Raw genomic sequence first — 17,808 nt, forward strand, 5'->3', positions numbered from 1 at the left:
ATTGGTCACAGAAATGCAAAGTTGACTAACAAGTGTGACACCTGCAGGAAATTATAAGGGAGGAGCAAAGATTGCTGGAGTACAAAGTGCATGTAACGAAAGGATGAGAAATGTTCCTGGAGTGGGGCAGGGTCAGGGTTCAGAGCACAGCAGGCTTCTTATGCTGTATTAATAAGGAACTTTGCCTTGATTTCCATCAGTGATGGAGAACCACTGAAAATAAAGGAAGGACATGATTAGTTTTATGTTTTATGTAATTCACTCTGGTAAAATACTATAGAAGAAGTTGATGTGTATAAAACCCTTTAGGAGACTTTTAAGCTTGAACTATTACAATCAGAATAGAGATTTACAGAGGTGGTCAGATTTGAGAAATATGTAAGTGAAGTTGCCAAGATTTGGTGAGTGATGTGGTATGACAGATGAAGGTGAGAAAGAATCAGGAGTTGCAGATGACTTCTGGCTCTCTTGTTAGGGTCCTTGGTGGTACCACCTACTGAGATAGAACTTACAAAAGAAGGAACAGATACAATGAGGAAAATAATGTCTTGAGCTTGGACATGTTCAGTTTGAAAGATGACATGTCTAGGAAGTGATTTCTGACACACAGTAAGATATGTAAGGCAGGATTTCAACACTAGGCTAATGATTTAGACCTCATACGACATATAAACCAGTATGGTCTATGTACTAGCAGATCAGCATCCCTAAGGAACTTGTCAGAAATGCAAAGTCCCAGGTCCAACTCCAACGTACTGTATCAGAACCTCTGGAGTTGGGCCAAGAATCTATGCTTTGGAAAGCTCTGCAGGTAAGCTGAAACACTAGTTTAAGCCATATAAATGGGCTTGTTCACTCAGAGAGTCTGGAAGGAGCAGTTAGACAGCTTGAGGAAATCCTGTTAGCTCTACTTTCAATGTGTTACCTGCTGATGACTCATTTCCTCCTTTGCTAGTACCCTGGTCCTCCCTTCATCGTGCCTCTGCTGGATCTTTACAACAACCTCCTTATTTCCATTTCCACAACAGCCCTCTCTAACACACTGTTCTCATAGCAGTCAGAGTAAGAAGCACACTCACCATCACATGGCTTTCAAACATCTAGGGACCTTCCATCCATTTGTAATAATTGGAAGTCCCATGGTTGCCACACTGTGGTAACTGCCCCCCAAGACAGCCCCACTGATCCTGTTATTCAGCCCTGATCACATGGTATCAGGGTGGGTCTGTGTGACCAATAGAATATGGAAGAAGAGATTGTGTGTGGCTTCTGAGGCTGTTACAAAAAGGCATTGTGTCTCCTCTCTTGAGCTCCTTTAGCTCACTTGTACTGTGGGAAGCTGGGAACCATCTCACAGTGACACTCAAACCCTGTATGGAGTGGTCTGCATGGTGAGGAACCTAGGTTTTCTGCCAAAGCCACAAGAGTGAGCCATCCCAGAAGTGAATCTTCTAGCTCCATGTGATGACAGCCCCAGCTGATAGCTTGGCAGCAATTTCATGAGAGATCCTGAGCAGGAACCAGACAACTAAGCTGCTCCTGGATTGAGCCTTAGATATCGTGATGCACATCTAATTCCAGTGACTCAAGAGATTGAAGCAGGAGGATGGTAAGTTCCAGGCCAAGCTCAGCAACTTAGCAAGACCCTGTCCCAAAATAAAAATACTGGACTGGGGATGTAGCACAGTGGTACAGCACCCCTGGGTTCAATCTCAAGTATCAGGAAAAAAATGATAACAAAAACATGTGAAATAACAAGTGTGTTAGAAACTGATAAATTTTGGGGTACTCTGTGCAGCATCTGATAACTGATATACTTATGATCTGGCCCGTGGCAAAACTGTAAACTCATTTCCTATACTTAGCCATTGTCCTCTTCATTCTAGTATCCTGCTCCCTTGCCAATCCTTTCATGAGAAACAGGCTCCTATTTTAGGAGTTACTCTCTACAGGAATTCTTTCACCACAGATAATCATAGGGATCAAGTGCCAGTCCCTCTGAGAGATCTTCTCTAGCCATTCTACCTAAAATAGTGCCTTGATCTGATCATCAGACTTATTTTTATTTACAGTATATAACATTTCTATATATTTTATGTATTTTTTTTCTGTTTATTATCCATTTCTCCACAGGAATGTGATCTCTGTGAGGGCAGAGACCTTGTTATGTTTCCTGTTGTCCCAGGGACTGGAACATTGGCTTCTTACATAGTAGACTGTCAACAAGTCTCTGTAAAAATGAACGGAAAAGGAAAATGTGCTAGGAAACCTCAGCATTTAGGAAAAAAGCGAGAGATGCCCACAGAGGAAGCAGAGGAGTGGCTTGAGGTGGAAGAATGGCTTTAGGGAAGTAGATGGAGAATGAGAGCTTCCCACAGATATTGACTTGATTGCTACTATGTTTAAGTTGCTGTGCTTCTATTTTAGTTAGCCATGTGTTGCTGTGACTAAAAGGCCCAAAAGAACAATATAAAGGAGGAAAAATTTATTTGTGGCACATGATTTCAGAGGTCTCCTTCCCATAGATAGCCAATTATATATGCTCTAGGCTCAAGGTGAGGCAGAACATGATTGTAGTAGAATGTCGGGGAAGAAATAAGCTCAGGACATGGCACCAGGAAGCGGGGTGGGGGGAGAGAGGAAGCTCTGCTCAGCAAAGACAAAATATATACCTCAAAGTCTTGCCCCCAGGAACCCATCTCCTCCAGCCACTCTTTACCAGTTCCACCCAGTTAATCCATTCAAGTGAGTTAATGCACTGATTAACTTAAGGTTCTCATAGCACAATCAGTGCACCTCTGAAATCTCTTGCATTTTCTCACACATGAGCTTTTGGGAGACACCTCATGTCTAAACTGTAACAGGCTTCTTCTTATGGATTTAAGAAAAAAAACTTTTTTAAAATTAATTTTTTAAAAAATAAATGACAGTGGAATGCATTACAATTCCTATTACACACATACAGCACAATTTTTCATATCTCTGGTTGTATATAAAGTATGTTGACACCAATTTGTATCTTCATACATGTACTTTGGATAATGATGTCTATCACATTCCACTATCCTTGCTAACCCCCTGCCCCCTTCCTTTCCCTCCCATCCCTCTGTCCTATCTAGAGTTTGTCTATTCCTCCCATGCTCCCCTTCCCTACCCCACTATGAATCAACCTCCTTATATCAGAGAAAACATTCAGCATTTGTTTTTTTGGGGATTGGCTAATTTCACTTAGCATTATTTTCTCCAATGTCATCCATTTACCTGCAAATGTCATGATTTTATTCTCTTTTATTGCTGAGTAAAATTCCATTGTGTATGTATGCCACATTTTTTAATCCATTCATCTACTGAAGGCATCTAGGTTGGTTCCATAGTTTAGATATTGTGAATTGTGCTGCTATAAACACTGATGTGGCTGTGTCCCTGAAGTATGCTGATTTTAAGTCCTTTGGGTATAGACGGAGGAAAGGGATAGCTGGGTCAAATGGTGGTTCCATTCCCAGATTTCCAAGGAATCTCCATACTGCTTTCCATATTGGTGGCACCAATTTTCAGTCCCACCAGCAATGTATGAGTGTACCTTTTCCCCTACATCCTTTCCAACACTTATTGTTATTTGTCTTCATAATAGCTGCCATTCTGACTGGATGATATCTTAGAGTAGTTTTGATTTGCACTTCTCTAATTACTAGAGATGATGAACATTTTTTGTTGATTGATTGTATATCCTCTTCTGAGAAGTATCTGTTCAGGTCCTTGGCCCATTTATTGATTGGGTTATTTGTTTTTTTGAGAAAAGATAGCCTCTTCAAATGGTGCTTGGAAAACTGGAAATCCATATGCAACAAAATAAAATTAAACCCCTATCTCTCACCATGCACAAAACTCAACTCAAAGTGGATCAAGGATGTAGGAATTAAACCAGAGACTCTTGTCTAATAGAAGAAAAAGTAGGCTCTAATCTTCATCATGTTGGATTAGGCCCCAACTTCCTTAATAAGACTCCTATAGCACAAGAATTATAACCAAGAATCAATAAATGGGATGGAATCAAACTAAAAAGTTTCTTCTCAGCAAAGAAAACAACCTGTGAGGTGAACAGAGAGCCTATAGCCTGGGAGCAAATTTTTACCCCTCACACATCAGATAGAGCACTAATCTCTGGGGTATATAAAGAACTCAAAAAAAGCTAAGCACTAGAATAATAAACTTTTTAAACCCTATATTATGAAATAATGATAGGTTCACAGGAAGTTGTCAAGAGATATACAGGGAGACTTCTCTTTTATTAAGTCTTGCTTAATGGTGTACAGTATTAACTTCGAAAACTGACATCGGCCCAATTCTCAGGGTTTATTCAGATTTCGTATGTGTGTGTGTTTGTGTGTGTGTGTGTGTGTGTGTGTGTGTGTGTGTGTCCATGATCAAGATACATAATTCTACCATAACCACAAGACTCTCTTCTTTTACTTTTTGTAGTCATGTACACCGCCCACCACACCCGGCCCTAACCAGTTCTCCATCTCTATAATTTTTTCTTATATAAATGGAATCATACATACTTTTGAAATTGGCTTTTTTTTTTCATTTAGCATAATTCCCCTGAGTTGCATCCAAATTGTTGTGTGTATTGGTACTTGGTTTCTTTTTATGGCTGGGCAGTATTCCATAGTACAAAAGTACCATGGTTTGTTTATTCACATATTGTAGGAGATTTGGAAACTCTCTAGTTTGGGAGAATGAATAAAGCTGTTACGAGCATTTATGTACCAGTTTCTGAGTGAAACTAATTTTTCACTTCCCTGGATAAATACCTAAGAGTGCCTTACTAGGTTGTATAGCAAATGCATGTTTAGCTTTAGAAAAACCTGCCAAACTGTTTTCCACAGTGGCTGTACCATTTTATATTTCCACCTGTAATGCATAAATGACCCAGTTCCCTGTATCTTTGCCATCATTTAGTGTAATAAGTAGACTCTTTTTATATTAATTTTTACAAGTACATGGTCACATCTCATTGTGTTTTTTAAAATTTTTTAAAATTTATATATGACAGCAGAATGCATTACAATTCTTATTACACATATAGAGCACAATTTTCATATCTCTTGTTGTATACAAAGTATATTGACACCAATTCATGTTTTCATACATGTACTTGGGATAATAATATCCATCACATTTTTGCATTTTCCCAGTGAATAATTATGGTAAACATTTTATGTGCTTATTTGTCATCTATATCCACACATCCTCTTCTGTGTTTTGTCTATTCATGTTTTTGTTCATTTTCTAATTGGATTGTTCCCCTCTTTCATATGGAGTTTTAGGAGTACTTTCTATTTTCTAGATACATGTCCCTTGTTGGGTATATGAATTGCATATACTGTCTCTCAGTATAATTGTCCTTTAGTCCTCCTATCAGGATTTTTACACAGCAAACATTTTTAATTTTTATGAGGTCAAAATTGATTATTTTTTTTCCCTGTTGCTGATTATGCTTTCACTGACAAGTCTAAATCCTCTTCACCAAATCCAAGTTCCTAAATGTTTATAAAAGTTTTGTAGTTTTACATTTAAACCTGTAGCCCATTTGGAACTAAATTTTGTACAAAGTAGGAGGTGTGGGTGTGAAGTTTTGGGTGCAGAAAGTGTGAAGCTTAGGTTAAGGTTCTTCTTCTTATTAGTTCTGGTCTGTGGATATCTATGGCCATAATGTCCATGCTCATTTGTTGAACAGGCTGTCTTCCTGCATTGAATTGCTTTTGTCAAAGATTAACTGGGCCTATCTATTTGTGTGAATCTATATCTGAGTTCTCTACTGTGCTTCTGTAGATTTTTATATTTGCTCCTTATAAGGTCTCCCATTCCTAGTTTGCTAAGAGTTTTTATCATGAATAGGTTTGGGGTTTTGCCAAATGGTTTTTCTTCATTAATTGACAGATTTTTCTTCTTTAGCCTGGTCAGTTATGTTGCTTGATTTTTGAATAGCTAGTAAGCCTTGTAAAGCTGGAATAAATCTCACATGGTTGTGGTGGATCATTCTTTTTACACATTGATATATTTGATTTGTTAATATTTTGTTCAGAATTTTTACATCTAAGTTCAGAGATACATTGCATTCTCTCTCTCTCTCTCTCATACTTTGGGTTTAGTATCGAGGTAAAATGGGCCTTATAAAATGAGTTGGAAAGTGTAACTTTTGCTCTATTTTCTGGAAGAGAGTATTATATTTTTAATCAAATATATTATTTTTTCAAGAGTAATAATGCTGTTCTGGAGGATCAAGATATAGGATATTAAAGGAAAGAAGGACCTAACTTGCACATTCCTCTTCCACATTTAGAATATTCCTCTCTGGTCTTCACTGTGCATAAGTTGGAATGGGTAGCTCAGGCTAGGAGATTCCAAATGTGGAGGAAATGTGACTTTAATATGTGTTTTCCTACTCACTGGTATTTTAAGAAGCACTAAGAAAGCTTAGAGATTAGCACTTGTGTAAGCAGCTTACAGGACAGCTAACTTTTTAATTACTTAGTACCTGCCGGTAATTACTTTCCTATATATAATGAGTAGTAGTTTCCCATCTGTCAGAGGGATCAAGAACCAATGATTATAAAGATATCGAGCTTAGGCTTTTTAAAAAATATTTTATTACATTTAGTTTTGAAATTTTCACGTAATAAAACTTACTCTGTGGTGTGTACTCATGAGCTCCAACAAATGCATGGATTTGTTCATCTACCACTGTGATCAAGATACCCAGTAGTCCATCATCCCTCAAAAAATTCCTGTGTTCTGCCTTTGAAGTCAATTACTCCTTCAACTACAACCTTTGGCAACCCCAATCTGTTCTCTAGTGCTCTACAGTTTGCCTTTCCAGAGTGTCATAAATAAAATCAAATAATATAGATCCTTTTGGTGGTGGATATTTTTTACTTAGTGAAATGTTTTTATGATTCATCTTCCATTGTACCTAGTTCCCTTTTCTTTTTCTTCTTCTTCCTCCCCCACTTTCTTCTCCTCCTCCTCCTCCTCCTCCTTCTTCTTTTTCCTTGCTCAGTGAAGTTTCTATTAGCTTTATTTATTTCATGTCTAGTCCACCAAAGTACTTTTAGAGGAATCCCATAGTGATTGGTTACCTTGCTTAAAGTCATGTGGTCCCATTATCAGGCTGCTAAGATCAGAGATAAAATGATTAAGAGTTAACCATTACTAAACTAGTCAGTGACCAGTGAAGTTACCTGGTAGAAGACCTCTGCCCAACAGAGGCAGTGATAGGCAAGTCTACTCAAATCCCTTGCAGCTCCGTACCAGCCAGGAGTAGTAGAGACAGAACCAGAAAGCAGCCACTTAGAACAGGGAACAATGAATGGCTATGTTCCATGGAGACAGAAAATAGAGACCAGTTCCTTAGAACTCCACATTGTCTTGAACTATGTTTCCTTCTGCTTATGACATAAATGTTTGGTCTTTTAGTTTGACAGGTCTCTGGGAGAAGGATTGTGACACTCCCCCACTACCCCAAACCTGCTCCATTAATAATAATAGGATTAAAAATGCTATTACTGATGATTGTGGGTTATCTCTTTCAAGAGTATTGGCATAGGAGACAACGAAGATCCTGGCACTCTAAATCATTCATTTTACAGATAAGGAAACTGAGATTCAAAGAAGTGGCAATCTTCTCACATAGCAGAGAAATGGTAAATCCAAACCTGAATGTAGATCTAGCCTGGCACTTTCATGAATGTAAAAATGCATCAAGAAATGCAGATTCAATAAATCTGGAGTAGGGCCTAAAATCCTGCATTTTCTAGGATTTTAGAAATCCTGGCAGGAGATACTGATGTTGTTCCACTTTAAGTGACAACATTCTGGACAACTCAGCCTACAGCTCTTCCCAATGCCCTTAAGAATTAATTGCTGTTCTTCATGAAGGAAATGGAGAACACAATTTGACAGTTTGTTAAACAAGCATCAAAATATCTATGTGCCTGGTACGTAGGAGCAGAGGAAGATGTGACTGGTAATGGAGACGCAGAGGAGAGAGGGAGGGACCCACACAGACTACAAACACTTTGCAGCTTGGCAGGCTGTTTGCTGCTTTCACAACTGCTCTAATTTTGGTAAAGACCACATATAAGAAATTCGTAAGCTATTTATCTACTCATGTCATCTGTTTGAGGCTACCAATTAATATTTCCCTGCCTAGGAAGGATAAATTGATGTTCTTTAAAATCTTATGAAGTTCAATTCTCTAATGTGTAGCAATTTAGGAAAGGCACACTAAAATTCACAAGCAAAGCCTACAAGTGACCAGCCCATGTACATCTTGGTTGTGTCTGTTTTGTTGTTGGTAGAGTAGAAGAATGCAAGGTGTTCCCAAGCTTGGTCCTTGCTCTTAGATCCACTGTTAACTTTATAAGCAGTCTTGAATAAATCATCTGGTGTTTCTATGATGAATTTATCAAGTAAGATTACTAGCATATAAGCTAAGTTCTGTTTAAAATCATGTGAAGTAACATATAAATTAATACTAGTGACTAAATGCAATTGGAGGATGAAGCCAAGTGTCCCAGTGAAATAGATCATAGCCTGGTCCCTGCACCCTGAAATCTCTGGTTATGGACAACCGAGCAATCAATTTTCAAACAAATTTCATTGGCTCACAACTCCTAGCTATTACTTGAGCCTCTTCTCTGTTAAATGTCACTGAATTTGATATCACTCCCAACTTGAAGTTTCCACCTCCCAGGGGAAGTACATGTAATTCCACTAAGGAACAGATATCACATGTTTTTCAGTGGCACTATTTACATGATCAAAACCCTTTTGCTGCAGGAAGTACTGAGGTTCACTCTCTTCTCTGCAGTTATCTAGCGTTCCATAAGAATTAGGCGTGTGTGTCTGTGTGTGTGTCTGTCTGTGTGTGTTTGTGTGTGTGTGAGAGAGAGAGAAAGAGAGAGAGAGAGGGAGGGAGGGAGAAAGTGAGGGAGGGGGGGAGGGGTAGAGAGAGGAGTAATAGGGTAGGACTAAATGTGGGTATGGAAAAGAACAAAAGATAATAGAATTAAAAACTTAATATCTACCCTGGTTATCAATACTTTGTGTATGTTTGTGCATTCAATATCTACCTACCAATAGGAGGGAGAGCACTGTCAGTTGTTTAAAGACCATCTCATTATCTGAAAACTCCTAAGCCTGTCCCAGTCTCACCCCATCGTCTTGCAACTTCTTTGCCCTTGGGTTGGTGTTCTGAGCTTATGACGGTGGGATTAGGTAGCACGAGGGTATTACAGAGAGAGAAATCAGGATGCAAAGATTCTTTTGTCTATCGTGAGGAAGACAACTGGACGGCTTATAGGAGCAACGTGCAGCTCTGTGAGTATTTCTCAACTTCTGGGGAGTTTGAGGAGGATTTAACTGAAGGGCAATGGAGGGTTGATCTGAATCTAAAACAAACAAACAAAAAATGGAAGAAGAGAACATTCTGGACCTGTGAATCTCTACCGGGGCTGGGGCTGAAAATGGGAGAGAACATGAAGGAAATACACTGAAACCTCCTTGTACTGCTATGTGACAAGCTAATGGGTGAAACTTACAGGTCACTGCAAACCTTGATTACTGAATTCATTTGGAAGGAAACCAAAATGGACCCTCCTCTTTTTGAGGCTTCACAACAAACAGTTTTCTGGGAAAGGAGGGATCTAGGCCATTAAAAGACCACAGAGCAAACAGTGCTTTACTCCCAGGGTGTGCTGGCCAACTCGGCCCAGGCACCAAGAGGCCCCTGTGAGAGTGTGAGGATAAGGAAATAGTGAGCAGAGTGGGCACCAAGGTTGACCGTGGTTGCAGCAGTGGCTTAGCCTTCTTCCTTTAAGGCTAAAGTGCTTGTTTGCTCCATTCTGAAGCAAAGTACTTACTAGATTTTTTTTTAAATATCTTTTGTTTGGGTCTTATTTGGTCCTCCAAATTATTTGCTTTTTTTCCTGCCTCAGCAGGATCCTGGGTGATATCAAAAGCCCAAACCCTGCAGTGGAGTAAATAGTACTGTCCCTTGTGCCTCCCTCTACACTCTTCTGTAGTCTATTAACAATGGAGTTGTCTCTCTGCCTACATCTCTGCTGAGAAAAGGGAACTGGGAATTGGGATGATAAAGCAGCATCAGAGGGTCTGTCTCAAGAACCTTCTGAAATTGCTTTTCTTTCACTGGAATTTGTGGAGGATCATCATCTATACCTTTAAACAGCTGAGCTTTGCTGTGTTGGGTCTAAAGGACCCCAACCCCAGCTCTCTTCTAAGCGAGCTCTTGTATCCACTTCTTTCTGTAGAACGTGTTTATAATGTTCAAAAGGAGAAGAGCTAATATTGAAGTAAAAACAGGGAAGTATTCTGCCTCACAAAGGAATGATGTGCTTGACACTTTTGGAGGTCAAAAACATGAAACCTCCTCGTTTAGCAAGAGTCGAGACTGTTGCTAGTTTTTAGATTATTCAGCTCCAGGATTCCCTTAGACATTTCAAGGGAAGATCTAAGTATTAGTAATCCCAAATCTAATATCAGTATTTAATACCTACTTACATTATCTCCCTTAATGTTCCCCATGACCTGAAAGGGAAGGTGTTATTTGATTCATTTTATAAATGGAATGAGGTCCAGAGAGGGATATGCAACTTGTCAAGGTCACATAACCAGTTTTTTTTTTTAAAAAAAGAAGGAATTAAAACTGAATCTGTTTGATTTTAAAGGGCACAGTCTTCACACTGTATTATCCCAAAGGGTAATTTGACAGATCAAGGTCACCTTAAGTCTTCCTATTATCAAACTCTGGCTCTCAAGTAAGAGGATTCTAATTAGGGTCACCAGAAAACAATGTAATTCCCAGTTAAATTTGAATTCCAGATAAATAACAAATTATTTTCTTAGTATAATTATGAACATTGAAATACATGGGATACACTTTCATTAAAAACTAATTTGTTATTTGCCTGAAATTCAGATTTAACTTGGGTGCCTTATATTTTTATCTGTAAAACCTGGGCATCCTAATCCTAATAGGTTCTCCAGATGAAAGAAGGAAAACATATGGTTTCTTACTACTTTGAAAGAACTGAAGAGTCTAAAAATCTTGAGTCAGGAGAAGTTTTCTACTTTTCCCTGTGGCTTTGGCAGAGTCAGGATGTGTCAATTGCTGGTGGTACTCTGAACATAATGCTGTCCTTGGCCACCCACCACCGAATCCCATGGTCCCAACCACACTTGGGAGAGGCACAAACCTTGCCTGTTGACAGGGCTAGAGAGGACCCACAGCACAAGAGTGAGACTTGGTGATCAGAGGAGCTGGCAGTGCATGTCCTAAAGCCACTGAGGGCTTTGTGAGGTGAAGTCCATCTAGTGCCTTCCCTGTGGTCCAATGGAAAAGTCTCAGGTCAGGATGCGAACACCCAAGGTCTACTTCTTTATTAATTTATTCACTCACTTGACCAATACAATGTATATGGCACACTGCAGTGCATCTGGCTCTGTCATAGGTTCTGAGATGACAAAAATGTTCTCAAATTGAAAAGCAGCCTTATGAGGCCTCCTTCAGCAGGAGATAAAGACGAGATTCATAGCATGAGCAAGTGATTTAGGTCCTTGACCGAATTCACCATCCTGGCACCAGCTCACAGATTAGTCAATGCATTTCTATTGAACAAATTGAGGGTGACAACAAATTGAGAAAATGACAACAGAAATTGAAAAAAGAAAACAAGGACAAAATGTCTTGGAGGCAAGGATAATAATTTAAACCTGATTTTCAAAGTCGTAAGTAGGGTAAATAGCGATGATTGGCTGGAGCCGAAGACTGTAAGGGAGAGCTGAGCTAAGAACGTTAGCATAAATCTGTGGCAGGCACAGTAAGGGATCCCATGCAAACAAAGTCCCCAAGCACTAGATTAGGGAAGGGGTTGGCTCAGGGTAAGAAGTTAAGGCTATTTGGAAGTTCTTTAGAGCTTTCCAGAATCTTTCTTCTCAGGATAAGTTTTGTTGATTATTGTGAAAGAAATAGAGAAAGAAAAAAAAATGTCATTCTAAAGCTTAGCACCTTTTTTTAAAAAATTTGTCTTTATGGATACTTTTCTGTGATTTATATTTAAAGGACAGTGTCCATGTCTGTAACCAAATTAACCTGGGAACACCATACTGGACAGGTCTATGATATGGATAGGAGAAAATGTTGAAGATATCTGAGAATCATGGCTGAAGTACCTAATGTCTGGGTATGGAGTTAAAATGCAAGCTTATTACTTAATCGCCTGCATTAAGTTCACTATTTATGCCCATGTCTATTAGTTTCTCCTATCCAGATGGCTACACTGTCACCTCCCAGAACTAAGAGAAAAGTTTCTGGGTCACATGAGGATTAGATAAAATAAAGATATACAGGAACAGGGGCTGGGGTTGTGGCTCAGTAGTAGAGCACTCACCTAGCAGGTGCGAGGCACTGAGTTAGATCCGCAGCACCATATAAAATTAAATAAAATAAAGGTATTGTGTCCAACTATAACTAAAAAAATTTTAAAAATTATTTAAAGGAAGAGAGCTCATTAAATATAGACATTTAGAATCAGGTTATTTTATAGCTGGCAGGAAGAATTCATAAAGTTTGGAGCCCGTGAAAGCTGTAATAGGCTGCAATATGGTACATAGTCCATTTCCCTCCCTCGACAAATGAAGGGACTGGTGGTAGTGGAGGGCAAGTTCACCATTACGATGAATTCACATAGAACTTGAGCAGTTCATCTCTCGGAACAGCATATACCTACATTTTCGAGATTGTAAGTCTCTTGGTTGTCAGTTTACACATTGAATGCCTCCACTGAGTTGTACCATATTTTCTTTAAAATCTCTTTAAACTATAATCATTTCTCCCCCTTTGTGTTAATTTAGAATACTGAACTTCTTTTTCAAAGTGCTTGTCTTTCCTGGTTTAGACTGAATATCTAATAACAACCATTCTTGTTACTTAAACAGTCTTCTTTTTTTCTCTCTCATTGTCCAGAGAGCCCCACAGGGGAAACATCAGTCGACCAGGGGCAGTCAAAATGAGTGACAATACTACTTTGGCTCCTCCAGCGGCAAGCCAAGCTCCTGCCACCCCACGCAAAGGGCCTCCCAAGTTCAAGCAGAGACAGACTCGCCAATTCAAGAGCAAACCTCCTAAAAAGGGTGTGAAAGGGTAAGACCAAAAGGAAAAAGAAAGCCTACTGCTCCCACAAGACTACTCTGGTTTTGAGAAACTAATGCTCCTAATATTGAACAGACTTACACAAATTTCCACCCCACCCTCTGTTTTCCTGTCTAACTCAGGCTTTGCTGAGTCATGTCTTTAGTTTTGTAACTCTTCCCCTCCCAGTTCGCAGGTCCATGGCCAAACTTATCATGTGAAATGGAGCCTCTCAAAATAACCTTGGATTCGACCTTCCAGGATTTTCTTGACCACCCTTTGTTGACATTCCTTGTGCTTTAATACTGGAATACTGAACCACTGGTCGTTTCCAAAAAACACAATTTATTTTTATGTTTTACACTTTGATGTCTTCAGTTCTTTCTTTTCTCTCCCTCTCCTTGAAAAAATCCTGTCAACACACAGCTCAATTCAATACTCTATTCATATTGCTTTTGAACTCTGAAACTTTATCCTTACTTTCATGTTTGCTCTATGATTAGTATTTAGCTATCATAATTTGACTTTTCTTTCTTTCTTTCTTTCTTTCTTATTTTTTTTTGGTATAGCATTTATTAATTTACATCTGTTCCCCAAGGCTAAAATCCCTCAGAGGAAATTTGTTTATTGTTTTCCTTAACTTTCTGTGACTAACATGATGTTGGGCACATAGCAGATGCTAAGTTAATGCTTGTGAATGTGAACAGGCAGATGAATTGAATCTAAGGGTCTTTTGTAAGTAGTGCTCTCTAATTTCAGTTTCTATTTTACAAAGTGAAGCTTAAGTAAGTTGTCCTCTTAGTCATTCTTTCTGGTTTTCAAATGTCTTAGACTAAAGTTTCTAGAGAAGATAAAAAATCTCCCTCCAGAGATGCACTAAGTCCTACTGGAGTGACATTCACTTTGCTCCAGTTCAATGCGAATGAAAGAAATTTCTCAAATACAACCCTTAAGCTGCTTCTTCTTCTCCCTTGAGTCAAGAAATTGTCCATGTGCATGACTCCAGGATCCTTTTAATTGAACTCAGCTAAATGTTTCTTTTATTCTTTCCACTTAGGTTTGGAGATGACATTCCAGGCATGGAGGGACTAGGAACAGGTGAGCCACTCACATGTCTAAGTGAGAACCTTGCACTTAGAGTTTCTCCTCTTTACACACTTCAGGCCTCAAGGGGCAGTTGAGAGTTACAAGGAATACCTAAGGCAGCAGAACCTTCGAGGACATAGAAATGTGGGAATTTCATTTACCCTCCTAAGTAAATACATATGTGACCAGACACAAAAACCCTAAAAGAAATCAAGGAGACCCAAAGTTTAATGAATCCCCTTGTTTTATTAAAGAACCTTTGAAGGTATATAATGGGCAATTGTAGATTTTCATGCTAGAAAGATTCTCAGAGTTTGTCTAGCCCAACTTTACTTTTCAGGAGAGAAATCTGAGACAGAGGAATTGAGTGACAATGTGGGGCCACAGAGTGAGGTACTGGAAATAAGACAAACTTTCCACTCAACCAGGCAAACCACTCCTTAGCAACTTCCTCTTCTTGCACATCCTCTAGCACCAAGAACAGGACCCTGCATGCAGGAGGCATCCAATACAACTTTTTAAATTGGCTAGAATATTTTCACTCTCTGGATAATGATCGTAACTAATGTACCCCAGGAAGTGTATGCCATCCTATTTTAAAAAATTAATAGATTTTATTTCTTACAGAAATTTTAGATTTAGAGAAAAATCAAGTAGAAAGTCCAGAGACTTCTTCTATTCCACTTTCCTCTTTCCCCTCATGCACAGTTCCCCTATTGTTAGCATCTTGCAGTGTGACACGAGTGTTATAGTTGATGAGCCAATACTGATACATTATTATCATATTAATCAGAGTCTGGGGCTTACATAGCTTTGGGCTAATTCCTTGTATGATTTTAAGTGTTTTAATTAATACATAATAGTTGTGTACCCACCATTATTGTACCATAGTTTCACTGCCCTAAACAACCCCTGTGTTCCAACTGCTCATCTCTCTCTCCTTCCTCCCAAACTCCTGACAACCACAAATATTTTTATCTTACTTTTGCCTTTTCCAGGATGTCATATAGTTAGAATCTTACAGTATAAAGTTTTTACACACTGGCTTCTTTCACTTATCAATATTCGCTTAAGGTTCATCCATGGCTTTATGTGGCTTGACAGCTCATTTCTTTTTATTGTTGAATAATATTCCATTGTATGAACATACCACAGTTTATTTAGCCTATTGACGGACTTGATTTTTTCCAAGTGTACACAAGTCAAGCCATTGTCTATGTGCGCGTGTGCGCGTGCGCGCGCACGCGCGCGCGCACACACACACACATATATTTATATTTGTGTGCAGGTTTTTGTGTGAATATATGTTTTGAACTCATTCAACATGGTTGATAACTGGTGACACTCATAGAAATCAGTGTTCTTACCAGGAGATACTCAGTGTGTTTGCATTCTATATTCAGTGGCACTCCTGGGATCACAAATAGATTTTCTAGTCACTTTATAATGGTCATTTGTTGTTCTAGGTCAGTTGCTTCTGTATTTTGGCCAGATCAGCATATTTGCTTTGAGCTCTAGAAGACAGGCTTAAACTCCTGACACATTTGGAACAATGTAAACAGATTTATTCTGAAGGAAGATCTGAGGTCTTTGACCTGGTTCTAGTCCCATATATATAACTGGTTTTATTTATTGATTGATTGATTGCTAATTGTTTACTCTGGGTATAAGCCAGCTTCTTTGTAATGCGGGATAGTAATATCTGAAACAAGCAGCTGAATTAGATGATGCCTTGAGATTGCCTGTCAGTATGTGATTTGATATAGACGTTTCAAAATGTAGAGGAACTGAAGAGTGAGTCAGAGAAACACAAGGAACCCATTTGGGTAGGAGTAAGACCACTGATTCTCAGACCCCGGGGATTTACAGTGCTCCCAATTCCCTTTTTAATCTTTGACCTGACTAGAATTCCACTTCTGCTTTCTCCATGGTAGTTGAAGTTTAGGGAAACTCAGTGAGCCATACCCCACAGTGTACTCCAGTCAAGCCATTGTCACCTTCCCAAAGAGGATACAGAATGAAACCAACAGAGATACCAGGGCAGTGTGGGCAGCAGAGGTGGGGACAATAATTGTGCAATTGATGGGATTCTTCCTGGGCTATAGGGCCAGTCTGGATAGCTTCCCAGTTGCCAGGGGGCGGAGGGAGGAGAGAGGTGTCTCTGCCTGAAGGGTATCCTTTGCATGGAAGAGGCTCTCCTTCCTTGCGAGGAAGAGGCTCTCTTACACACACACACACACACACACACACACACACACAGTGGATGAGGTTGGCTTACATATTCTTCTTTCATCTCTCGCAGATATCACGGTGATTTGTCCTTGGGAGGCGTTCAGCCACCTAGAACTGCATGAGCTTGCCCAGTTCGGGATTATCTAAAGCACCAGAGGTTCTGCCAACGCTCAACAATATCTGCTGTAAAATTGACTGCTTTTGCTCTATTGTTCTGACAGAGGCTTAAAATTCAGTATTTAGAAGGAGTTTCTTGGGCTTCTGTGGTCATTTTCCATCAGTTACCAAGAGTTCTCTTGGTGTCAGAATCTCTCTTGCAGCCCATAGCTCAGCTAGGAGTGTGATTGAAAACCTACTTTTGTTGGGTCATTTTAAACTTACCACCCTTTCTATCAACTGATTAGAAGTCATCAATACTTCTGTACATTTTGTTTTATGTGTAAGTTTCTCAAATCTAATTTGCTTGGCATTCATTGTAATTAGTAGTAGAATTTTAAGATAGCATGTCATTCTTCGCCCCTTCTTATTTAAGAAAGGAGACATTTACCTTGAATCTTATGGTGAAATTGTACTAAATACTGCATACAAATACTTGATGACCTGTTCTGAGAACCAATTAAACAAAGAAGGCACAGTCATGTGGAAATAGGTACATGGTGCTTGTGAAAGAGCACAAGATTAAGATTCAAGTCATAGTTCTGCTTTGTCAATTTCACTTTCTTGGTCTATATTTTATTGAATTAGGCTATCCTGAGGTCCCATGTAGCTGTGAATTGTATAATTCTACGATAGTTGAAGACTGGACACTTAAACTCACAACTCTGACAACATGAGTCTACTTTTTAGTGCTCTGTTTCGGGAAAGTTCCTATTTGTAGCCTCCCTTTGGTGGAATTATTCTGTCCAATGGCTTAAGGTGAGAGTCACAGCTTATTTGTATATGCATCGGCTGGATTTCTGTACATTTATAATAAATCACTTTTAAACCATTCGTTTAAAAGCTTTATATGCTATAGACGCAAAGTACAGATAGTTGAACCCTCCAAATAAAATGAAGATTTGCTTCACCTCTAAGGTTGTGTCAAATGGAATGTGCACATAGTTATCTTTTCCCAATACTTTCAAGGCACTTGTGCAATTTGAATACTGCCTCTGTCTGACTTGGATGCCTTGGTACTAACAGTATGGATTTCTTCATTTCAGTTTCATAATCTGTGGTTTAAAAAAAAAGAGTAAATTAACTGAAAAAAGAAGGGTGAAAGAGAAGATAGAGAGATT

General features: G+C 39.1%; 1 protein-coding gene across 1 annotated transcript; it reads left to right on the forward strand.

Annotated features, from left to right (window-relative positions):
* The first annotated feature begins 1,235 nt into the window (after positions 1-1,235).
* Pde6h (phosphodiesterase 6H) lies at positions 1,236-17,601 on the forward strand. The gene is made up of 4 exons (XM_015498296.2): positions 1,236-1,609; positions 13,049-13,225; positions 14,271-14,311; positions 16,602-17,601. Exons 2-4 carry the CDS (start codon positions 13,092-13,094, stop codon positions 16,676-16,678), a joined length of 252 nt encoding a protein of 83 aa, XP_015353782.1. The 5' UTR covers positions 1,236-1,609; positions 13,049-13,091; the 3' UTR covers positions 16,679-17,601.
* Positions 17,602-17,808: the final 207 nt, after the last annotated feature.

Source organism: Marmota marmota, unplaced genomic scaffold (genome assembly GCF_001458135.2).
Source record: "Marmota marmota marmota unplaced genomic scaffold, marMar, whole genome shotgun sequence".
Classification (NCBI taxonomy): domain Eukaryota; kingdom Metazoa; phylum Chordata; class Mammalia; order Rodentia; family Sciuridae; genus Marmota; species Marmota marmota.

Bases quoted from the DNA above. Each gene is read 5' to 3' on its own strand.
- Pde6h (XM_015498296.2), top strand. From the start codon at position 13,092: ATGAGTGACAATACTACTTTGGCTCCTCCAGCGGCAAGCCAAGCTCCT. The intron at 13,226-14,270 runs GTAAGACCAAAA...CTTTCCACTTAG, and splicing joins CCTAAAAAGGGTGTGAAAGG to GTTTGGAGATGACATTCCAG. The intron at 14,312-16,601 runs GTGAGCCACTCA...CATCTCTCGCAG, and splicing joins CATGGAGGGACTAGGAACAG to ATATCACGGTGATTTGTCCT.